The sequence below is a fragment of the Bos mutus genome, chromosome 1, assembly GCF_027580195.1.
Source record: "Bos mutus isolate GX-2022 chromosome 1, NWIPB_WYAK_1.1, whole genome shotgun sequence".
NCBI classification, from domain to species: Eukaryota; Metazoa; Chordata; class Mammalia; order Artiodactyla; family Bovidae; genus Bos; species Bos mutus.
The window spans coordinates 14,226,055-14,250,497 of NC_091617.1; the positions used below are offsets into that span (position 1 = coordinate 14,226,055).

Below are 24,443 nucleotides of genomic sequence, written 5' to 3' on the forward strand. Positions count from 1 at the left end.
AACATAGGGTTTCTGAATACACAAGGTAGGGCTTGAAAGCAAACCACCACTTGAAATACAAAGACTGTGTACTCTATAATAGAGCCCCTCAAATTACGAAGTTAGTTAATGAAAGACTTTCTTTCCCCCAATGTGTCCGTACAATAGAATAACAGAACCACAAACTAAGGTGTGGGATGGGTTCTTTCTCTATAATTTATTGAAAATTCAAACTCAAAAATTAGGTGAAAGTAGGTCTAGATTACAAACCACTAAAAGTTCTCCAAGGACAAATGGCAAACATTTAAGTCTTTCATAGTTATATTCATGCTGATTTAGAAACCATAATGCAATTCTTCTGAAAATTATAAACAACCATGAATTCTCCTTTGACATGGCAACAAGGGCAAGTTCTATAAAAACGCTGGTTTCTCTCACTAATGTAATGTTTCTGATTGATTTAAATATAACTGTGTTTTATAAAGGCCATTTTGTTATCTGGCTATAAATGTAAAGGGTACAGTAAATACATGGCAATAATGTATTGAGATACACTAAAAACAGTGACATTTTAACTGACAAATGAAAGGAAAATCGAACTTTTTAAACATTATTTTTACAAGTATGGAAATGATATTACTAGAGAGAAAAATCTGATCCATATTCTCTAAGAAGGGAATCGAGTTTTATTAAAAGCAGTTGAACAAAATATATTTTGTTTGTTCAGAAAATGGATTGTCAGTTCCTCCCTTTGGCTGTCAAGAGAAGCAGAGGCTACTGAATATTTACAACTCTCAGAGCAAGGTAAATTACATATTAATATTTACATACTAATTAGGTTTAGCAAAGCTCTAAAGTGAGATGAAAATTTAACCATACTCTCTTCACTCTCTTAAACCCTGGATCTCTCCATGGGTTTTTCCTCCATGGGTCATTCAATATAGAGATAAGGACTCCCTTTGTGTAGAACTGCTGTATCATCCATCTAACATCGAACTGTTCAGGTTATCACAAACTCGGAAAACATCAGATAGCCAAGAACAATCACAAAGCTTGTCTAGGATAGAACTGATCATTCCAAATTTCACCTGCTCTTAATCTCCTCAGATAAATCTGTAAATATAATGAAATCCCCAAAGTTCCTCATCTGAGATTCAACTTTTGTTGTCTAAACAGTTAAAACAAGAAACAAGACAAGATAGCTTTTTTTGGAGACAGAAAATTCTCTTACTCCTTTCTGCAGAAGTTTACAAAAGGTTTGAATAAAAACAAAAGTAATTTTTTAACTTTTATTTCCATAATGCAGAATTTTGACCTCAGTTATTCTTTACATACATGAAAATAATATGTTGGGATGATTTAATTATTAATGCAAAATGTCTTCAAGTTTTCTTAAGTGGTTTATGCAAATACTCATCTCAGTTCAACTATATTTTCATGTACTCTTGAAAGTATCCATTTTATTTTTGCACACTTATATAGTGTTTAAAGATTCCATCAGTTGAAAAAGAATATTATCTCACTTTTTAAAACCATCTTAAAGATTTTTATAGATCATAATATATAAGTTGTTTCCTGCTGCTGCTGCTAAGTCGCTTCAGTTGTGTCCAACTCTGTGCGACCCCATAGATGACAGCCCACCAGGCTTCCCCGTTCCTGGGATTCTCCAGGCAAGAACACTGGAGTGGGTTGCCGTTTCCTTCTCCAATGAATGAAAGTGAAAAGTGAAAGTGAAGTCGCTCAGTCGTGTCCGCCTCCTAGTGACCCCATGGACTGCAGCCCACCAGGCTCCTCCATCCATGGGATTTTCCAGGCAAGAGTACTGGAGTGGGTTGCCATTGCCTTCTCCGTATAAGTTGTTTAAATACATACTATGGGCTTCCCAGGTGACACAGCAGTAAAGAATCTGTCAATGCAAGAGACAAAGATGTGGGTTTGTTCCCTGGGTCGGGTAGATCCCCTGGTGCAGGAAATGGCAACCTACTCCAGTATTCTTGCTTGGAAAATTCCATGGACAGAGAAGTCTGGTGGGCTATGGGTGGCAAAGAGTTGGAGATGACTGAGCACGCACAGATATAAATATATATACTATTAATACAAATAATGTTTAGGGATATACTATTTATAATAAATAATTCAAATGAATATATTCTTTGATGAAGAGTAGAATGAAAAATTAAATTATCATGTACTATTTGTGTTGGGTTTTAACTAAAAAAATATATTGATGACACTATTTTAAAACTACAGCTCATCATTTCTGAATTTATGTAAGTTTTTTCTTTCCTGTACTGCTTTTTATGTTCTTTTTCACTTTGAGCATAAATGATACATAAAAACAATTTAACAATTGTCTTGAATTAAATAGCTTATCCTTGAAATATGCTTTTTGCTAAAACCTTGCTTTAAATAAAGAATAGTTTCACCAAAATTATTTTCATAAACTATTCATACTTTTTATGTTTGAAATATAATACTTCTTATCACATAGAAATTATTCCTCTAAAGGAGTTTGACTGATTTTCTTTAGGATCCACTTAGTATGTAAATGATGATAGATAAATAATTACCAAAATTTTTAAAACCTCGAATAGCCAAAGCGATCTTGAGAAAGAAGAATGGAACTGGAGGAATCAACCTACCTGACTTCAGGCTCTACTACAAAGCCACAGTTATCAAGACAGTATGGTACTGGCACAAAGACAGAAATATAGATCAATTGAACAAAATAGAAAGCCCAGAGATAAATCCACACACATATGGACGGACACTTTATCTTTGACAAAGGAGGCAAGAATATACAATGGATTAAAGACAATCTCTTTAACAAGTGGTGCTGGGAAAACTGGTCAACCACTTGTAAAAGAATGAAACTAGAACACTTTCTAACACCATACACAAAAATAAACTCAAAATGGATTAAAGATCTAAACATAAGACCAGAAACTATAAACTCCTAGAGGAGAACATAGGCAAAACACTCTCTGACATACATCACAGCAGGATCCTCTATGACCCACCTCCCAGAATATTGGAAATAAAAGCAAAAATAAACAAATGGGACCTAATTAACCTTATAAGCTTCTGCACATCAAAGGAAACTATCAGCAAGGTGAAAAGACAGCCTTCAGAATGGGAGAAAATAATAGCAAATGAAGCAACTGACAAACAACTAATCTCAAAAATATACAAGCAACTCCTACAGCTCAACTCCAGAAAAATAAATGACCCAATTAAAAAATGGGCCAAAGAACTAAATAGACATTTCTCCAAAGAAGACATACAGATGGCTAACAAACACATGAAAAGATGCTCAACATCACTCATTATCAGAGAAATGCAAATCAAAACCACTATGAGGTACCATTTCACACCAGTCAGAATGGCTGCGATCCAAAAGTCTACAAATAATAAATGATGGAGAGGGTGTGGAGAAAAGGGAACCCACTTACACTGTTGGTGGGAATGCAAACTAGTACAGCCACTATGGAGAATAGTGTGGAGATTCCTTAAAAACCTGGAAATAGAACTGCCTTATGATCCAGCAATCCCACTGCTGGGCATACACACTGAGGAAACCAGAAGGGAAAGAGACACGTGTACCCCAATGTTCATCGCAGCACTGTTTATAATAGCCAGGACATGGAAACAACCTAGATGTCCATCAGCAGATGAATGGATAAGAAAGCAGTGGTACATATACACAATGGAGTATTACTCAGCCATTAAAAAGAATACATTTGAATCAGTTCTAATGAGGTGGATGAAACTGGAGCCTATTATACAGAGTGAAGTAAGCCAGAAGGAAAAACACCAATACAGTATACTAACACATATATATGGAATTTAGAAAGATGATAACAATAACCCTGTGTACGAGACAGCAAAAGAGACACTAATGTATGGAACAGTCTTATGGACTCTGTGGGAGAGGGAGAGGGTGGGAAGATTTGGGAGAATGGCATTGAAACATGTAAAATATCATATATGAAACGAGATGCCAGTCCAGGTTCAATGCTCGATACTGGATGCTTGGGGCTAGTGCACTGGGACGACCCAGAGGGATGGTATGGGGAGGGAGGAGGGAGGAGGGTTCAGGATGGGGAGCACATGTATCCTGTGATGGATTCATTTTGATATTTGGCAAAACTAATACTATTATGTAAAGTTTAAAAATAAAATAAAATTTAAAAAAAGCAATAATTACCAAAATTTTTCTTCTATAATCTAAATTAATAAATTTTTATAAAATACCCATGAGAAGTATCTTGAATGACTAAAAGTAATCAGAATGTTATTTTTTCATTCACAAATATGCTAATTTCCCAAAATATCAAAACAAAATTACTTTTTATATTATAAACTTTTTTGTTTTTCTCCTGTTTTTAGGGGGAAAGGAATTAGGAGCTGAAGTTAAGCTTTTGTAACTAAATGTGGCTATAAAAACTCGAAGCCACATTTTAGCTATTTAACCTCTTAATAAATTTTATTAAGTCTGTCTAGTCAAAGCTATGTTTTTTCCAGTAGTCATATATGGATGTGAGAGTTGGACTGTAAAGAAAGCTGAGTGCCGAAGAATTGATGCTTTTGAACTGTGGTGTTGGAGAAGACTCTTGAGAGTCCCTTGGACTACAAAGAGATCCAACCAGTCAATCGAAAAGGAAATCAGTCTTGAATATTCATTGGAAGGACTGATGCTGAAGCTGAAGTTCCAATATTTTGGCCACCTGATGCAAAGAGCTGACAAACTGGAAAAGACCCTGATCCTAGGAAAGACTAGGTAGGAGGAGAGGGGGACAACAGAGGAAGAGATGGTTGGATGGCATCACCAACTCAATGGACGTGAGTTTGAGCAAGCTCCAGGAGTTGTTGATGAACAGGGAAGCCTGATGTGCTGCAGTCCATGGGGTCTCAAAGATTTGGACACAACTGAGTGACTGAACTGAATTGAATAACAATTATACATATTTTTTATGTTATCAATTATGCCTTCTACTTTGGATTCTGAATGTTTTACTGAGAGAAGCTTTCTACTGTAAGATTCTTATGGGCAGAACACATATGCTATGCTATGCTATGCTAAGTCACTTCAGTCGTGTCCGACTCTGTGTGACCCCATAGACGGCAGCCCACCAGGCTCCCCCGTCCCTGGGATTCTCCAGGCAAGAACACTGGAGTGAGTTGCCATTTCCTCCTCCAATGCATGAAAGTGAAAAGTGAAAGTGAAGTCACTCAGTCGTGTACGACTCTTCGCGACCCATGGATTGCAGCCCACCAGGCTCCTCCGTCCATGGGATTCTCCAAGCAAGAGTCCTGGAGTGGGGTGCCACTGCCTTCTCTGAACACATAGCACACATATTGTATGCACTGTCTCTTGCCCTCACAGAGCGTACATATTTCAAATGCATAATGAGAAGTCAATAAAGAGTTTTTGAATTGAAATTTTAAAACATATGCTCAATAAAAGCTCACTTAAAAACTGATCCTAAATGAACATTTTCTAAATCTACAGTTGCTATCCTTGATCTCTAGTTTATTCGATTTATTCTTGCATTACTGAACATTTAAAGAACATTTTACTTCCTCGAATAAAATGTTTTGTTTGATCAAAGAATCCACCACTCAAATTCTATTCGATGATATGTCATTGAATACCTAGACAAGACCAGATCTGTTGTATCCTTCATTTCACAGATAAATAAATGGGGGCTCAGAGGATCAAACAGTCAAGAATTAGCAAAGCGTGGATTCTATCTTAAAGCTTTGCCTTGTCCCACACTTGCATCTCAGACTGTAAAACCAGAGTACAGAAAATCACTGCAACCAAGGAATCCAGAAAGTCCTCATAAACTCAAAAGTGAGGAAAATGTATCCTCTCTCAAACACATGGGGCTCTCCTGATAACTGGTAAAAATTTTACCTGCAATGCAGGAGACCCCAGTTTGATTCCTGGATTGGGAAGATCTGCTGGAGAAGGGAAAGGGTACCTACTCCAGTATTCTTGGGCTTCCCTTGTGGCTCAGCTGGTAAAGAATCCACCTGCAATGTGGGATACCTGGGTTCAATTCCTGGGTGGAGAAGATCCCCTGGAGAAGGGAAAGGCTACCCACTCCAGTATTCTGGCCTGGAGAATTCCATGGACTGTGTAGTCCATGGGGTCACAAAGAGTCAGATGTGACTGAGTGACTTTCACTTTCACTCAAAGACATTAATTACATATAAAAGTAAAAACTATAAAAAATGATAATTCTGCATATACTTTTCTTCCAAGATTTAACTTAAGCTATTAGAAGGCAAAACTTCTTTCTCAGAATATTTTACTCAGTTATGTATTTCTAGGGCTTCCCAATGTGGACCTAGTGGTAAAGAACCCTCCTGCCAATGCAGGAGATGTAAGAGATGTGAGTCTGATCCCTAGGTCAGGAAGATTCCCTGGAGGAGGGCAAGAAAACCCACTCCAGTATTCTTCCCTGGAGAATCCCATGGATAGAGGAGGCTGGTGGGCTACAGTCCATGGCGTTGCAGACAGCTGGACACAACTGAGGTGACTTAGCATACAGGCATGTATGTATTTCTGGATTCTCATTAAACAATGTAAATCCATACTGATGATCTTAACATATTCTCAGCACTGTAAGATGGACACAACTCAGTGATTTTTCCTATAGTTCACAGGAACACATTATAATTACAGTAAGATGCAGTAATGAGAGATTCAGAATAAAGTCAGATTGAACAATCTGATTATTAAGAGCTCTTAAGTTTCTCACTGTAGGAAAAAAAGACATTTCCTTCTGCCTATTGTACATTTTGGGCAACTTGTTCTTTCAGTTCTATGTATTTTTAAATACTCAATTAGTTTAGTTTATATACCATATATATACCCTTATATACCAAGGTTCCTAGACACACTACCAATAATGCAGAATGAACCGATCTTACTCTGTCATTTATGTTCTTATTTATCCACACACCAAACCACAGGACGATCCAGAAATTCCCCCCAAAAAGTGAGCAAGATTCTGAATCAATTCATCAGGTGCAGTGTGGGGAGTTTGTCTCCCCTAGAGTTTTTAGTTTTTATAAATTCTTTATTCCTCCATATTCAAGGAAGTTATATACTATTATTTTAAACTCATATTAATATTCAAAATTTCTCCTAGAGAGGCTTTGCTTTTCTCCACACTGAACTCAGATATCCCCTTCATTTCTAATCAATTGCTTGCTATTTTTGAATTCTGTACATTCCTTTTTGAATTATGGTTTGCTCAGGATATATGTTCCTTAGTACGATTGCTGGCTCAGACAGTATTTTTAGTTTTTAAAGGAACCTCCACAATGTTCTCCATAATAGTTGTATCCATAGTAGTTGTATCAATTTACATTCTCACCAACAGTGCAAGAGAATTCCCTTTGTTCCACACCCTCACCAACGTGTATTGTTTGTAGATTTTTTGAAGATGGCCATTCAGACAAGTGTATGGCCATACATTTTGCTCTGCATTTCTCTAGTAACGAGAAATGTTGAGCATGTTTTCCTGTGTTTTGTGGCCATGTGTATGTTTTATTTGGAGAAATATCTGTTTAGGTCTTCCACCCATTTTTGATTGGGTTACTTGCTGCTGTTGTTGTTTTGTTTTGTTTTTTTGATATGAAGCTGCATGAGGTTGTTGTATATTTTGGAGATTAATCCTTTGCCAATTACTTCATTTACAAATATTACTCCCATTCTGAGGGTTGTCTTTTCATCTTCTTTGTGGTTTCCTTTGCTGTACAAAGCTTTTAAGTTTAATTAGGTCTTATTTGTTTATATTTTCATTACTGTGGGAAATGGGTCAAAAAGGATCTTGCTGTGATTTATGTCAAAGAATATTCTGCCTGTTTTCTTGTAAGAATTTTATAGTGGTTGTCTCACATTTAGGTCTTTAATCCATTTTGAGTTTAGTTTTGTGTATGGTGTTAGGAAGTGTTCTAATTTCATTCTTTGACAGGTAGCTGTCCAGTTTTCCCAGAACCACTTATTGAAGAAATTGTGTTTTCTCCATTGAAAATTTTTGCCTCCTTTGTCATAGATTAAATGACCATAAATGTATGGGTTTATTTCTGAGGTCTCTATCCTATTCCATTGATTTATATATCTCCTTCATGCCAGTACCATAGAGTTTTGATTACTGGTGGTTTCTCATAAAACTAAAACTAGAAATTCCATATGACCCAGTATTCACTCCTGGGAATATGGCCGGAAAAAACCCAAAACCATAATTAGAAAAGATACGTGCACTTCAATATTCATCGCAGCATTATGTACAGTTGCCAAGATATGGAAGCAATGTAAGTATTCATTAACAGGTGAATGGATAAAAATGTGGTGCACACATACACACACACAAACACACATACACACACACTGAAATACTACTAAGTCATAAAAAATAAAAACCTGCTTTATACAGCAACATGGATGGACTTAGAGGGTATTATGCTGATTGAAATATGTCAGACATAGAAAGGCAAATATTGCATGACAGTGCTGATAGAAGAACACAAAAATTACAACATACTAGAGAATACAATAAAAGAGGCACAGACCCACAGATATAAAGAACAGCTAGTGGTTATCAGTGGGGAGAAGGAAGGGTGAGGAACAATAAAAGGATAGGTGATTAAGAAGTACAAAATATTTTGTATAAAAAGTACATTACACAACACAAGGAATACAGCTAATATTTAATAGCATATATTAATGGGTTATAACCTTTAAAAGTCATGAATCACTATATTGTATACCTGTAAAGTATAATGTTGCACATAAATTATATGCCCAGAGATAAATCCACGTACCTATCGATACCTTATCTTTGACAAAGGAGGCAAGAATATACAATGGAGAAAGACAATCTCTTTAATAAGTGGTGCTGGGAAAAGTGGTCAACCACTTGTAGAAGAATGAAACTAGAACAATTTCTAAAACCATACACAAAAATAAACTCAAAATGGATTAAAGATCTAAACATAAGACCAGAAACTATAAGACTCCTAGAGGAGAACATAGGCAAAACACTCTCCGACATACATCACAGCAGGATCCTCTATGACCCACCTCCCAGAATATTGGAAATAAAAGCAAAAATAAACAAATGGGACCTAATTAAACTTAAAACCTTCTTCACAACAAAGGAAACGCTAAGCAAGGTGAAAAGACAGCCTTCAGAATGGGAGAAAATAATAGAAAATGAAGCAACTGACAAAGAATTAATCAAAAAATATTCAAGCAACTCCTGCAGCTCAATTCCAGAAAAATAAACAACCCAATCAAAAAATGGGCCAAAGAACTAAACAGACATTTCTCCAAAGAAGACATACAGATGGCTAACAAACACATGAAAATAAAAACCACAATTAGGTACCATTTCACGCCAGTCAGAATGGCTGCGATCCAAAAGTCTACAAGCAATAAATGCTGGAGAAGGTGTGGAGAAAAGGGAACCCTCTTACACTGTTGGTGGGAATGCAAACTAGTACAGCCACTATGGAGAACAGTGTGGAGATTCCTTAAAAAACTGGAAATAGAACTGCCTTATGATCCAGCAATCCCACAGCTGGGCATACACACCAAGGAAACCAGAATTGAAAGAGACATGTGTACCCCAATGTTCATTGCAGCACTGTTTATAATAGCCAGGACATAGAAGCAACCTAGATGTCCATCAGCAGATGAATGGATAAGAAAGCAGTGGTACATATACACAATGGAGTATTACTCAGCCATTAAAAAGAATACATGTGAATCAGTTCTAATGAGGTGGATGAAACTGGAGCCGATTATACAGAGTGAAGTAAGCCAGAAGGAAAAACACCAATACAGTATACTAATGCATATATATGGAATTTAGAAAGATGGTAACAATAACCCTGTATGCGAGACAGCAAAAGAGACACAGATGTATAAACAGTCTTTTGGATTCTGTGGGAGAGGGAGTGGCTGGAATGATTTGGGAGAATGGCATTGAAACATGTATAATATCATATAAGAAATGAGTCGCCAGTCCAGGTTCAATGCAGGATACAGGATGCTTGGGGCTAGTGCACTGGAATGACCCAGAAGGATGGTACAGCAAGGGGGGTTGGGAGGGGGGTTCAGGATGGGGAACACGTGTACACCCATGGCAGATTCATGTTGATGTATGGCAAAGCCAATACAATATTGTAATTAGCCTCCAATTAAAATAAATGAATTTATACTAAACAATAAAATAAAAAGTTCTTTTCATGTGTTCCTGTGTCAAACAGGGATCAGTTGTGGAAATCAAGATCTTTGGCAAAACATTCCAAATGGAAGAAGCTTTGTGGAGTACATTCATTTTTCTGCCATGTGAAAAATATTCTGTCCATTGACATGGCAAAATCACCAGATTATGCTCAGGCATGATCTATCACTAAGGAGATTTCCTTGCTTCTCTAATGATAAGTGAGCCAGTAGCAGCAGGACATGTCATTCATTGGTTTAATGATGCCTTTTGGTATGAAGAGGCATCTTTATATATGATATGAAGGCATCTTCATATATGGGAGGAAAATTACAAATAATTAAGACCACTTTTTAAGGCTTCCCTGATAGCTCAGTTGGTAAAAAATCCACCTGCAATGCAGGAGACTTGGGTTTGATCCCTGGGTTGGACAGATTCCCTGGAGAAGGGAAAGACTACCCACGTCAGTATTTCGGCCTGGAGAATTCCATGGATTGTATAGTCCATGAGGTCACAAAGAGTCAGACACGACCAAGCGACTTTCACTTGACTTCACTTCTAGCCCACTTTTTAGAGGAAGGTAAACAACTACCTCAATTTTCTCAATAGTCTGCTGCTGCTGCTGCTAAGTTGCTTCAGTCATGTCCGACTCTGTGCAACCCCACAGATGGCAGCCCACCAGGCTTCCCCGTCCCTGGGATTCTCCAGGCAAGAACACTGGAGTGGGTTGCCATTTCCTTCTCCAATGCATGAAGGTGAAAAGTGAAAGTGAAGTCACTCAGTCCTGTCCGACTCTGAGCGACCCCTTGGACTGCAGCCTACCAGGCTCCTCCGTCCATGGGATTTTCCAGGCAAGAGTGCTTGAGTGGGGTGCCATCGCCTTCTCCGGTCAACAGTCTACTATGTCTACATTTTGAATATGTCTAATATTTTAAAATCCTATAATACATATTTTAAACATCTTAGTAGGTGGCATGACAATTTATTAATATAAATAGAATTAGGTTTTAAAGGATGGATAAGTACATAGCATTAGTTGCCAGAAGAGCCTGTGTAGTCATTAGAAACTGCAAAGCAAGATGAAACAGCTAACTTGCTTGAGTGTTTTTATATATTATAATTCATTTTCATGAAAAGTGAAAGTGTTAGTCGCTCAGCTGTGTCCGACTTTTTGTGACCCCATGGGCAATAGCCCACCAAACCCTTTTGTCCATGGAATTCTCCAGACAAGAATACTGGACTGGGTTGCCATTTCCTTCTCCAGGGAATCTTCCCAACCTAAGGATCGAACCTGGGTCTTCCACATTGCAGGCAGGCTCTTTACCATCTGAGCCACAGTGGCAGATGTTTGGAAATAGTTAATAACAATTTTATTTTATTATAAACAAACTTAGTAATTACATGATGCATTAATTCATCTTAGGTGATATGGAATATTGATAGGTTCACACATTATGGTATCAGTTCAGCTCAGTCATGTCCGACTCTTTGCAGCCCCATGAATCCCAGCATGCCAGGCCTCCCTGTCCATCACCAACTCCCAGAGTTCACTCAGACTCACGTCCATCGAGTCAGTGATGCCATCCAGCCATCTCATCCTCTGTCGTCCCCTTCTCCTCCTGCCCCCAGTCCCTCCCAGCATCAAGTTCTCAAATGTGTGGTCAAGATGGAAAGATGACTCGTGTCTTAATATTTATATTATGAGGTCATTAGCTGGCAGTCAGAGACTGATATAAGCTATACTTATTAAAGACATGCAAAAGAATATAAAATATTTCTACTAAAAGATAATGAAATAAATTTTTACAAATAAGTTCAAGTTTATATTGGGATGTGAAGGATGGACAAAAAAGAGTGAAATTCAAGCATGACTGAAGAAAGTAGAATGTGTGTTTGGCACAATAAGTGGACTGGTTTTGATGTGCCAAGTGTTTGTTTGAGGGAATGTTATGAGATTAAGAAGAAAAGACACAAGAAGCACACACAAACACATAATACATACTTGCATATGTATATATGTATACATAGTATTATTGATCATTTACTAAATATGATTATTTGAATTATGTTTTATATCATTTGATTGGAGAAATGGAATTATTTTTCAGATTACTTTTATGCACCCTAATGACTGATCTTTTACATATCTTGGAATGTGAGCATCCTATTTTAATGTCACTGATATATGCAATATGATTTTTTAAATGACATTGAAAAAAATCAAAGCAGAACACTATTAGTTCAAAATGCTAATCAGACCTTAATGTAGAAAACTGGAGGACATGAGATAGCAACAGTAAGACAAAATAAGAACATTATCTCCATGGTCCACAGATGATATTAAATTGCTGAGAAGCAGAGCAGTGTCAGTCTCTGAAATCACTTCTAATGACAGTCCATGATGTTCATCCTCCTTAGGAGGATGGTACTATCGAAGAAGGCATTAGAACCTTTCCAACAAAAGAATCTTGAGCCATTTAGTTCATAAAAGTAAAGGTCTATACCCTCTTTAAACGATCAGTATATTTATAAACAATAATAGAAAAATACTGTTCATTATATTTTAATAATAAAAATCAAATAATTTTAACAAAGCGAAATATTTGGGGGCATGATTTCAAAAAGTTTAGCAGAACAAAATGTAGATGTCTTCTGAAGGCCCCAATTGTTTAAGTTCACTATCCAAATAATCCTGATGCTTAGAGCACAGGGATTGCTCACTGAATTAATAAGAATTTGTAAGCCATATTCCAGTGAAGACTTTATTTACACTGCATACTAACGTATCCAGAAGACTGTATGTTTGAGCAGTGAAATTGGTTCTATTTTTTTAAGTTTCTAGGATCTATGAATACTTTCATCCGCCTGTGGATTAAATTCCTATAAAATATTCATGTTTCTTTTCTCACTCCCCATAAACATCTTTCCTATATAAATTCATTCCATTTCTTCATAATCTTTATTTCTGTGATTCATAAAATTATAACCACACAGAAAAGCTTATTAATTTTACAGAAAAAAATTAAACTTATTTGTATAAAAACTCTCTCATTACCGTAGAGACAATGCTGAGTACAGAATTTTGTATGAATTTGTCTCTTCATCCTGACATACGTGAGGAATTTTATAGCAGACAAGGAATTTTACTTAACACTGCTATTTCACGCAATTTTCCTCTTAGCTTAGTTCCCTCTAAACTTTGTTCTACATAGTTTAAATTCATTAAGATTGCAATTATATATAAATTTGTAATTTAGTTAGAGTTCTTTTTATGGGCACAATGGAAACCGTCCAAGATATTCTTGTTTTGAATTTTAACATACAGAAGTCTTTCCACTACATGCAAATTAGAACAGATTTCCTTTCACTTAAAATATGAAATTACTGTGAATTACTTTTTCTTTCTTTCTTTGCAATTCATAAGAGTTTACGGCACTTGCATTTAACATAGACAGATGGTTTTTGCAGTCAGCTTCTCTTATGCCTTTCACCACTGAAATATAGCCATTTAGAAATGATAGCCACTTTTCTTTAGGTATATTTATGTTGGAAACAGTAGAATCATAAAAAAAGTATTTCTTGAAGAGAATTGTTAAAGCACATTGGAACTTATTAAGTTTTAAAAATCTGCAACAGTTTAGAGCTAACACTAATGATCATTTTAAATAATTTCTAAAATTGCGAAATTGAATAGTATATGTGGAGGGAAATCCAGTTTTGCTTAGGCAATTGCAAGTAATACAGATTCAAAGAAGCATTGGAATAAAAATTGTAAAGTGTAATTTGGAGTAATGACAAAATATATTTTAGCTATTGAGAAACTAGAAGATTATTTAAGCAAAAACAAGCAAATAAACCAAAGAACCCCTTTAGATCCATTTCATCACAAGTGGTAGGCAAAGAAGTTTGTTAAGAAATGGTATATTATAGCTCTTCAAACATGAACGGGCTATCATAGATTCATATCACTGTATCACATGAATCCTTTACTCAATGATTATGAAAGATATCTGCTAAAATATAATAAAACAAAAAATACATAGTAATATGAACTTTAAGAACATACACACAAAAGAAAAAAAAAAACAAAGATAAGAAGGAAAAAAGGAAATTCATTTTTAGTTAAAATAAACCACTGTGTATATGGTTTGAAAGAAGCAGAGACAGAAAGGACCTAAAAGTATGCTCACATTATATTCAGGGATAGGTTCTGAGGTGTGTTTCAAAAAAAAAATATATATATATAAAAGGAAGTTTTAAGTAGAAAAAATATATTAATGATTTCTTTATTTTTAATGCTACCACAACATAACATAGAAAATTTCTCATAAATTTAGGAATGTGACAAGTTAGATAACATCAAATATGGCAAAACGCATTTGAGGAAATACATGTATGGGATTAATTTTGTTGAATTATGATATTCATTCTCATTATTTTTATTCTATATTTTAAATAATCACTGGCATTCTTTTAAAATACTAACAAAAGCAGAAACGTTTCATACTCAACAATGACCATGGAAGAAATTTTTATATTTAGTAACATTAATAAAGTGTTTCCACTAATGATTATTCTGAGTTTTACATTCAGATTGAAAGAGGCCTAATCTGTACATTTTCATTAAAAATTAATTGACAATATAATAGAATCATGGCCTCTTCCAATATTATGTATGCTGTAGACATAGCGTTATACATATACAATATGCTCCTCAATCACCAGTGAAGAATCCAGGAGCTGTTGAACAAACTGATCACAAGGCTGAGAAGCCCTGTCTTTGCAAACAACACCAAGTGGTTTTTTCTCTCACTTTTTAGTATACACGTCTAGACAAGGATCACCAGATATTTGAGAAAAGTTTCCAGTATGAATGACAGAGAATAAAATAAATAAAAACAACAACAAAGTAAGTCTAGGAGAAAATCAGGGAGCAGAAACAACTTTGACAACAGACTATCATGAAGGATTTAGAAATTTAAAATTGATAACAAACTAAAAATATAAATGTTACAGTGAAAAAAATATATAGTAGGATGGTACTAATCTTCAATCTACTTCAGTTTAAGCTTATATTCAAAAGTTTGCTGATCTATCAGACATAGACTTATATGTTATAAATCCAAACAAATACTTCAAAACAATTTTGAAAAATATGCTTATTAAATGTTACTTTTCAAAGAAGAAATGGCTTTTTATACCATATAAATTGATGTTTTTTCTTTCAAATTTTAATTAAAACAGATTTTTTCACTAACACTAAAACCTGCATAAAAAGTTTTGAATTATATGTAACATGAAGCATGCACATAATCTTAACTGTAATGTTTTCAAAATAAATACTTTAATGTTAAATTTGCCATCAAAAAATTAAAATACACACAATGAAATTGCATCCTGCAAAACCACATTTAAAGTTCAATGGAACTATGCAATGAAAGGATTGAAAAATCCAACCGGTATTTATTTTCAAATTATAGTCAATTATTATATTCCTTGATTAGTTAAAAAGGCAAGAACTCAGAAAGTAAAAGTTTCATTGAATTTTTATTGAGAAAGTGCTCTTATGTTCAAATAAAACTTATCTCCCTTATTTTCAGTAACAAAGGGAAATTCTACTATAAGCTTAGACCTAAATAAAGCAAAGTGTATAATAATTTTGGTTTACACTGGAAGGACTTCTTGTGTGATTCTAGCTGTGATTTTATGTGTGTTTCTAAACATTTCACAAATCAATAGAAATAGATTATGCTATTTGAGAGAATTATTTTCTTCTCTGTTAAAAAGAGCTTGATATTTTAAAATATTAATTTTCCATTTTCATCTTGAAGACTGAAAACTGAGTAGCAAGTTTGCAAGATTATTATTTTCTCTTAATTTGTGCCCAATGAGGTATATATTAACACTTACAAAATGTTAAATGATATGGCAATGAGTATGTCATATAGCCCTCCCAGTCAAAAAGTCTTACTCCACCTGTAATACATGATTTTCACTCATAATTAAATGTTAGGATGACTCACATTCCATTTTTGAATAGTTCAGGTTTTGATATCTGATTTGCTCATAATTCTCTATGTTTTGAAAATTAGTTTTGTGTCACATCAATGATTGGGATGATCAGTAAGGGTTTAGTTAAGCCCTGACAAAGAATATAATAATAGGTCTAGTCTTCAATTGCCCTCTAAGCCAGGTGCAGAGTTAGCAACTGAAATTCACAGAAGATTAATTAATAAGTCATTTAGAGTTACAATTCACTAACAGGAAATTTCCTATTGAATGACATTACAATCAAGCAAGAGCTGATATTTATGTCTAGGTGACTTCCCTGGTGGCTCAGATGGTAAAGCATCTGCCTACAATGTGGGAGACCCAGGTTCGATCCCCGGGTTGGGAAGATCCTCTGGAGAAGGAAGCGGCAACCCACTCTAGTACTCTTGCCTGGAAAATCCCATGGATGGAGGAGCATTGTAGACTACAGTCCATGGGGTCACAAAGAGTAGGACATGACTGAGCGACTTCACTTTCACTATGATATTGGCAATTGGAATCAGATACATGAATAGTATATAATGTATTGTAGATACATGGAAAAGTAACTAAACAGACACTAAACTAATGTAAATTAGAAGAAGAAAACCACTCTGAGGGCAAAAAGATGCAGTAGCTGAAACGTTCATGACCATATGCACCTACCTTTATACAGATAAACCTAAATCAATCTTCTAAGAAATGCCTCAAAGGCAATGAGTACGATTATGTTCATAAAAATCTCAAAGTTTAAGATGAATGATTAGCACAAATTATAAAACAAATATATAGTAATATCATTTTTTCATTATTCAAAAATATACGAGTCCCTTAACACATCTTCAAAGTAGATAAATACTTTGCTGCTGCTGCTGCTGCTAAGTCACTTCAGTCGTGTCTGACTCTGTGTGACCCCAGAGACAGCAGCCCACCAGGCTTCCCTGTCCCTGGGATTCTCCAGGCAAGAACACTGGAGTGGGTTGCCATTTCCTTCTCCAACGCATGAAAGTGAAAAGTGAAAGTGAAGTCGCTCAGTTGTTCCTGACTCTTAGCGACCCCATGGACTGCAGCCTACCAGGCTCCTCTGTCCATGGATTTTCCAGGCAAGAGTACTAGAGTGGGGTGCCATTGCCTTCTCCGAAATACTTTGCAATGGAAAACAATTAAAAAAATAATGCTAAATAAGATCGCAAATTCTGAGGTTTGTGTATATACATATTCATAACTATACATAGATACACACACAGATTTTATTATGTCTCACAATTCAAACTTCAACAAAATTTTGAGGTCTATGAAATGAAATCAGCCTTTTAAATTTTATTTTAAATAGATATATGATAAAGAGGATATAGTAAATATGGACATTTTAGCTAAGATGCCTGGGAGTAACTCAGACAGAAGATAGTTAGGGTTTGCCACAGGTGTAGACATGACTGAGTGACTGTCATTAGTGCCTATATTAAAATATAAATGCAATATAATTAAGAAATATGCAGTTCCTTTCTTGCCACTCATTCTAGGGAAGAGAGAATTTTAGCTTGAAATCACTTCCAAAGCAGGTGTGATTGTGAGAGGATATTGTGGGTTGGCCAGGGTAAAAGAATAATTCTAGGCATTGTTAAAAGCACCTAAACTTGTCTAGTGAAGAACATGAGAGCAAGATTGAAGTATCCCTTTTAAAGTAAACTATAGTGACTCAATGAAATATGTGTGCTTAAGGCAGAAAGTTTAAGTCTAAACTATCTCATATATTCTAAAAGTCAAATTATTGATGTAAATTTTATAGCAAACATAACCATCATTATGCATTCCACATTTCATATTTCTATTAGTATAAAGCATTTGCTATTCTGATCTTTATTCTATTTTATATCTTTACCATATCTTTATGAAAATGGTACATCTCCTTGCTAAAGGAAGAACAAATGCCAGACACACATATTCTAGATTGCTAGGGTTGGTAATCCCAGTGGGATTACCCAGCTTGTGGAGGGTCTGGCAATGTAAATATTCTGCTAAGTGCAATTTCTATAATGTCCAGACTTGACATTTCTTGTCTTCATATCTGTGCCAACTCAACACAGGTGAGTCTAGAGTGATTTTATCTGTTCTGTCTCCATTGTCTACTAGGACACCGTCACAGGAAGGTTCATGCCTTTCATAGAAACCATACATGTTACACCATACATGTTAGGGTCAAGGCAGAGCCAGCAGAGGGAAACTATGCAACAGTACTTTCTTTACTAGTTTATACTATCTTTTTTGGCCACAAGATGTTATTCTATGTCCCAATTGTGCGTATGTGTCTAAGTCGCTCAGTCATGTCTGAGTCTGTGATCCCATGGACTGTAGCCCGCCAGGCTCATCTGTCCATGGAATTCTCCAGGCAAGAACACTGGAGTGGATTGCCATTCTATTCTTCAGGGCATTTTCCCCACTGAGGATTGGAACCTGGGTCTCCTGCACTGCAGGCCAGATTCTTTACTCTCTGAGCCACCAGGGAAGCAGTATATCCCAATTAACAGAGCCCCAATCTGTTAATTTACTATTGTTTCCTATTTAGTTTCTTCTAATAATGGCAGAAATATCACACATTCATATGATGAAATTCTACATAAGTGGAAAGAAGTGTTGTAAACTGTTTTAACTTCTCAGATTTAGCTAATTCTATTAATCAAAATGTCATGACTCTCAGTAAAAAATCTGAGTTTTTCAAACATAATTTTGAAGTAAATGTTAGCATGCGAGGTCAAGTTGTATAGGTGGCTTCATAAGTATATATGCAAGGCATCTATATTTTACAGTATGACTTTCATACCTACTTGTGAAAGAAATATTATTAATAAATGAAATTTGATAACTGATAATATTCAGCTTTCAAGTGTAACATGTCACCAATTTCTTTTCCAAAACCCAAAGTTTAAATACAATCTTTTTCCCCTTGGAATTAAACTTTGGTGATTTTGCTCAATTCTTATTTTTTAAATCTTAGTTTTGGCCACACCACGCAGCTCATGGGATCTTAGTTCCCCAACCAGTGACTGAACTCCAGGCCATGGCAGTGAAAGTGCTGAGTCCCAATCACTGGACCTCCAGAGAATTCCTAAAACTCTTTAAACTTTACTAAAGATGGAACATTTTCTACTCTTTATTAATGAATTCTGAAGAAGAACAGGACAGTGGGAATGTCTCCCCATCCTATCTCATTAAAATAAAAATAGCACATTGAAGGGAAAATAAAAAGCTAATCATTCAGGTATATTGAAGATGAGCTTGGATTAACCAACATGCTTTGAAATCATTGACTCACTTTGAACTCCATGGGAGCGTACTATTTTCCAGGTTTCTGATGCCACTTCTTTGACATCCACTTGATAGTGATTAATAGGCACACCTCCATGGGAGTCCGGCTTGCTGAAAGAAACCTTGGCTGTGGTCTGTGACAGCTCTATAATCTTCACTCCATAGGGACTTGATGGAACATCTACAAAGGAATAAAAACAAAGGAAATATAACCCAGGTAATGTGGATGGCCATTATTAAGATTTATGGTGCTCTGAGAACTAGGAATAAATGAAAATTGCTGCCTCTATCACTTAATATATTTGAATTACAAAGCTTGCACAAACCACTGAATGATATCTTCAAATTACAGGAAAGTATACACTGGTTCATGTTTATTGCTGTAGAAAATAGTAAATTCAATATCAAATTTCATTTATTAAGGGAAGTTTTACTTCTGTCTTTACTATCCAATATAAGCATTTTATTTCCATTCAAGAAAAACAAGTTCCTGAGTGTATGTGTGTGTGTGTGTGTGTGTGTGTGTGTGAGAGAGAGAGAGAGAGAGAAGGCAGGTACAAGTAAAATATAAGAAAACCAGATTTTATTGAATTATGAACATAAATAATTATCTTTAGTGAAAATGTGAGATTTATTTTTGTTTATAAAATTATATTAATAATTGGGCAAATGTTTAGAGAAATTGTCATTATGAAATAAATAAAGCTTTAAACTATCTTTTAAAATTTTCCTTATGAATCATTTAATTAAAATAATGTTACATATTTAAGTTTTAATCCTTTAGTTGAGATATTTACATTTTAATCCCTGCAATTAAAGGAAACAGTTAAAAAATCTTTTTTCTATGTGCTTTGTAATAATCCTTTACTCATATTACTTCAAACACAAGAAGATACCCTTGAGCACCTTTGGGTGAAACTTCATTGTATTTTCTAGTACACAAAGCCTTGTAAAGAATTATCTGAAAGGCCAAACAAGCAACAGGAGAGTGTAAGAGAGAAAAAAGTCTTGATGAGGAAATCAATGAAACCTCTGCTCTGAAAACATGAGCAATTAGAGACATGTTAAACATTAAAGGAATTTCTCTCTGTCCCTTCTGTCTCTCAGTCTCAGTCTTTCTTCAATATCACATTTGAAAAAAATCATAAAGATTAGAAATATATACAATTTAGGTAAATTATATATAGGTATTTTATAAATATGTAAATTAAGTATATACTTCCATCTCAGTAATAAACTTTACAAAACGAAAATCACTTGATTGAAAATAATGCAGTAATTGTAAATTTTTGATTCAGTATAATCAAACATTCATATAAAAATCTCTAATGGCTGTCAAGAGTCAAATGTGCCTTATTTGCTAGAGTTAAAAGAGAGCACTGTAGATCACATAAAAATATGTTTTACAAATGACACTGGACAAGAGCCAAGAGGTCAGGTTTATGGCCTTTTGGATATTAATATTGTAAAGAAATGCAACAGTGTACATTTCAGGTCTAATTAGTGATTGCAAATTATTTGGCAGTCCTATGAAGTGCATTATACTAAAACTCTAAGGTTCAGAAATAAATATGCAGAATATGGATGCATCCCAAAGTCATACAACTATGAAAATATTACCTGGAAATAGATATTTTAAGTTATCTTAATAATTTATTTAAGCTGTCATATATAAGCTTCCTGGTGGCTTAGATGGTAAAGAAAAGTTTCTTTAATCACTAGGTTATAACCAGTTTCTTTTCATCTGTAGGTTTGATCTAAAGTATGCAGAAGAGGGAAAACAAACACACATTGATTGTTCCACATAAGACTGAGCCCGTGTTGAGTGACTCTGTAACATCAATTAGGACTAAGTTGGGCATCACAGCAATAATATTTAGTTTGAGGGCACATTTCAAAAGAAAAGTTTTTAAGTACTAGTGGAGGCTGGAAGAGCCTCCCAGGTGGTTCAGAGGTAAAGAATCTGCCTGCCAATGCAGGAGACGTAGGTTTGATCCCTGAGTCAGGAAGATCCCCTAGAGCAGGAAATGGTAATCTGCTTCAGTATTCTCGCCTGGACAATCCCATGGACAGAGGAGCCTGGTGGGATACTGCCCAGAGGTCGCAAAGAGTTGGACATAACTGAGACTGAGCACGCATGCAGAGAGAGGGTCAAAGGGCTCCCACCTTTGACCCTATGGTATGTACACAGTTTGGGGTTCTTACCCTTAGTACAGAAGTATGCACCATTTGCTAAGCTGTATACTCTGATATGGTACACCAACTGAACCTTTAATCTTAGCATAAATGTACCATCACAAAAGTATAGGTGAGTGGGTATTTTTTCTATCTATTCTCAGACCTCTTGACTCTTAGCTTGGTTTTCATTTATATTTATTTTTTGTTGGCCTCTTCTTTCTCTTACCTGACTAAAAAGAAAAGTGTGCTTGTAATTTGAAGCTCTAAAATCTTTTTTTAGATAAAATCTGATTTTATATGTCCAACCACCCAATGGCTACTAAATTATGAATTTCTTGAGGAAAGGGAAAAAATATTTGCTATACACAATTTATACATGCAAGCATATATACATACATATATACACAGATGAACTGTTGAAAAAAAGTGATGGGCTATACTCAGGCCTCAGGAAATATATGATAAATTACAATTTTCATCAATTAAAAATATGATATAGAGGTACAGATTTTGGCCAAGTAAATAGTGCCTGACATCTAAACTAACACCTCTAATTCTTCTCTCCACTTTCTCAATTGTTTCATAATCACATTCATTCTTGATCCTACCTCTGATATATACATCAGCATTAGTCACAAAGTTATTCTTATTTTTCTTGCATTTTAATTCTTGAGATGAGAAAATTCCGTGAGATGGTGAAGGACAGGGAAGCCTGGCGTGCTACAGTCCTTGGTGTCTCAAAGAGTCAGATACCACTTAGCAACTGAATAACAAAATCTTTTCATTCCTGCTTGCACTGTGAACTCCAAAGCCCATGCCCCATATGCTTCTTCCTGAAATGCCATTAGTGGCTCTCAGCTTCCTCTTCTGTTGGACAGCCCACCAAGTTTGAATCCATATGGCATGGAAATGCAAAATCAATATTTCTAAAGCACCACTCTGATCACGTTACTTTCCTGAGGAGATATTCAGGAACTTCTTCCTCTTTACAACCTCAAACTTAGACTTTTCTGTCTGGCTTTCAAGATCCTGAAATATCTAACCTCACTGGGTGTATTCAAGCAAAAGATCATATTTTAAAAGATGATCAAATACAACCCACTGTTTCAAATGGGGATTGTGGATGTTGAATTTCATTCACAATGCTCCCGTCATTCCATCTCAATAACTAAAGGATGCCACCTATCACTAAATGAATAAAAAGGATAATTGTACAAACTATTTATATTTACTTTTCATCTCTACTAGTACCAACATAGGATTGGGTGAAAAGCCTGGATATATATCATCAGAATCTATAAATTCAAAGTCTGGCCTTTTGTCAGCTGCAACCTTGGACATGTCTGTTAATCTTTTCCACAGTCAGTATTTTTCTCCCCAAAATGGAGATTAGAATAACGTCCACGCTAGGGATGTTACTTGCATTAAGTAATGAAAAACATGTAAACCAGAACCTGAAATATATTAATAATAAGCACTTAGTAAATATTAGTCATCATAGTTTTGCTATCCTTCCCTGATAACCACATTCTTACTATCACTTTATTTTGTATCCACTGACATCTTTCAATATTCAGTCAAGTGGTCGGTAAAAGATACAATACTGAGATTCAGCTTAGAAATTTTTGCTGTGTGTAGTAGCAAAGAGTTGCTGTCACAGTCTAGGAGTCACATAGGGACCATCTGTGAAGTTGATGTATGATTCTAGGCAAATAAAACTCATTTAGTATCAGTTTTATTTTAAGCAAAATGTTAATAATAACAGCATTAAAGTTGCTGTTGTGCGGGTAAGTTAATGGGGATATATATCACAGGGTATTTACAAATATCATTCCACTTACCCTTTCTTTAAAACAGCTCTCAGTGTCTAAATAACATTGATGTAAATTTTGATATTTAAGCATATATCTAAGGTCATAGTTTGATCAAAGTATAAAGGAAAAAACATAAAAAATCTTTCTTGGTAATCATTTATATGTTGTAACAGGTAAAGGAATAATAAGAGGAGTTGTTCTCTGACTTTAATTCTGATAAAATAAAACAATACAATTAAATAAAATGGAACTAGTAAGTAAAGTTAGAGTATAAACAACCTGATTAATAAGGAAGAGGGCAATAAGCAGATATATATGTGTATGTATATTTATATATACATATCTATATGTATCTCTCTCTCTCTCTCTCTATATATATATATATATATATATATATATATAGATAGATACACATAGATATTTGGAAACAAATTCAAAACAATACATCAAATATTATGTTCCCCTGCCCAACAACAAAACAGCATCCTAAAATGAAGATACTCCCTATAAAGCAGAATCTTGAAAGCACATGCCCCAAGATATTCATGTGGAGGAAAAGAGTTGAAGAATATAATGTACTTATAAAGGATAATTTGGGTAAGTAAATTTTTAAAAAACATTTTCAACTTGATTATGAATCATGAGATTAAAAAACAGTATTTCTTCAGGAGTCAGGATTAGGTAGGGGCTTATAGAAATCATGATGTTCATTCCCTCATATTGCACCCTATCACTTCTGGATTCATGGATATCCAACCTCTGATTTTTCCAAGGCCAAACTCTTCATCTTGGAATAATATTACTTTTACTTTTCTGCAGAACACTGTCATCAGGGAGCTCTTCTCTTCCTTTTATTTTTCTTTGGACTTTCAGTCTCGCTTTCTTCTCT

General features: G+C 35.1%; 1 protein-coding gene across 2 annotated transcripts in view; it reads right to left on the reverse strand.

Moving 5' to 3' along the window:
• The window catches only part of NCAM2 (neural cell adhesion molecule 2), a 568,041-nt gene that overhangs the window by 75,330 nt on the left and 468,268 nt on the right, over positions 1–24,443 (reverse strand). For both annotated transcript variants that reach the window (XM_005895596.2, XM_070367501.1), the window contains exon 12: positions 19,570–19,743. In XM_005895596.2, coding sequence (XP_005895658.2) covers positions 19,570–19,743 — 174 coding nt within the window. The remainder of the gene's footprint in view (positions 1–19,569; positions 19,744–24,443) is intronic.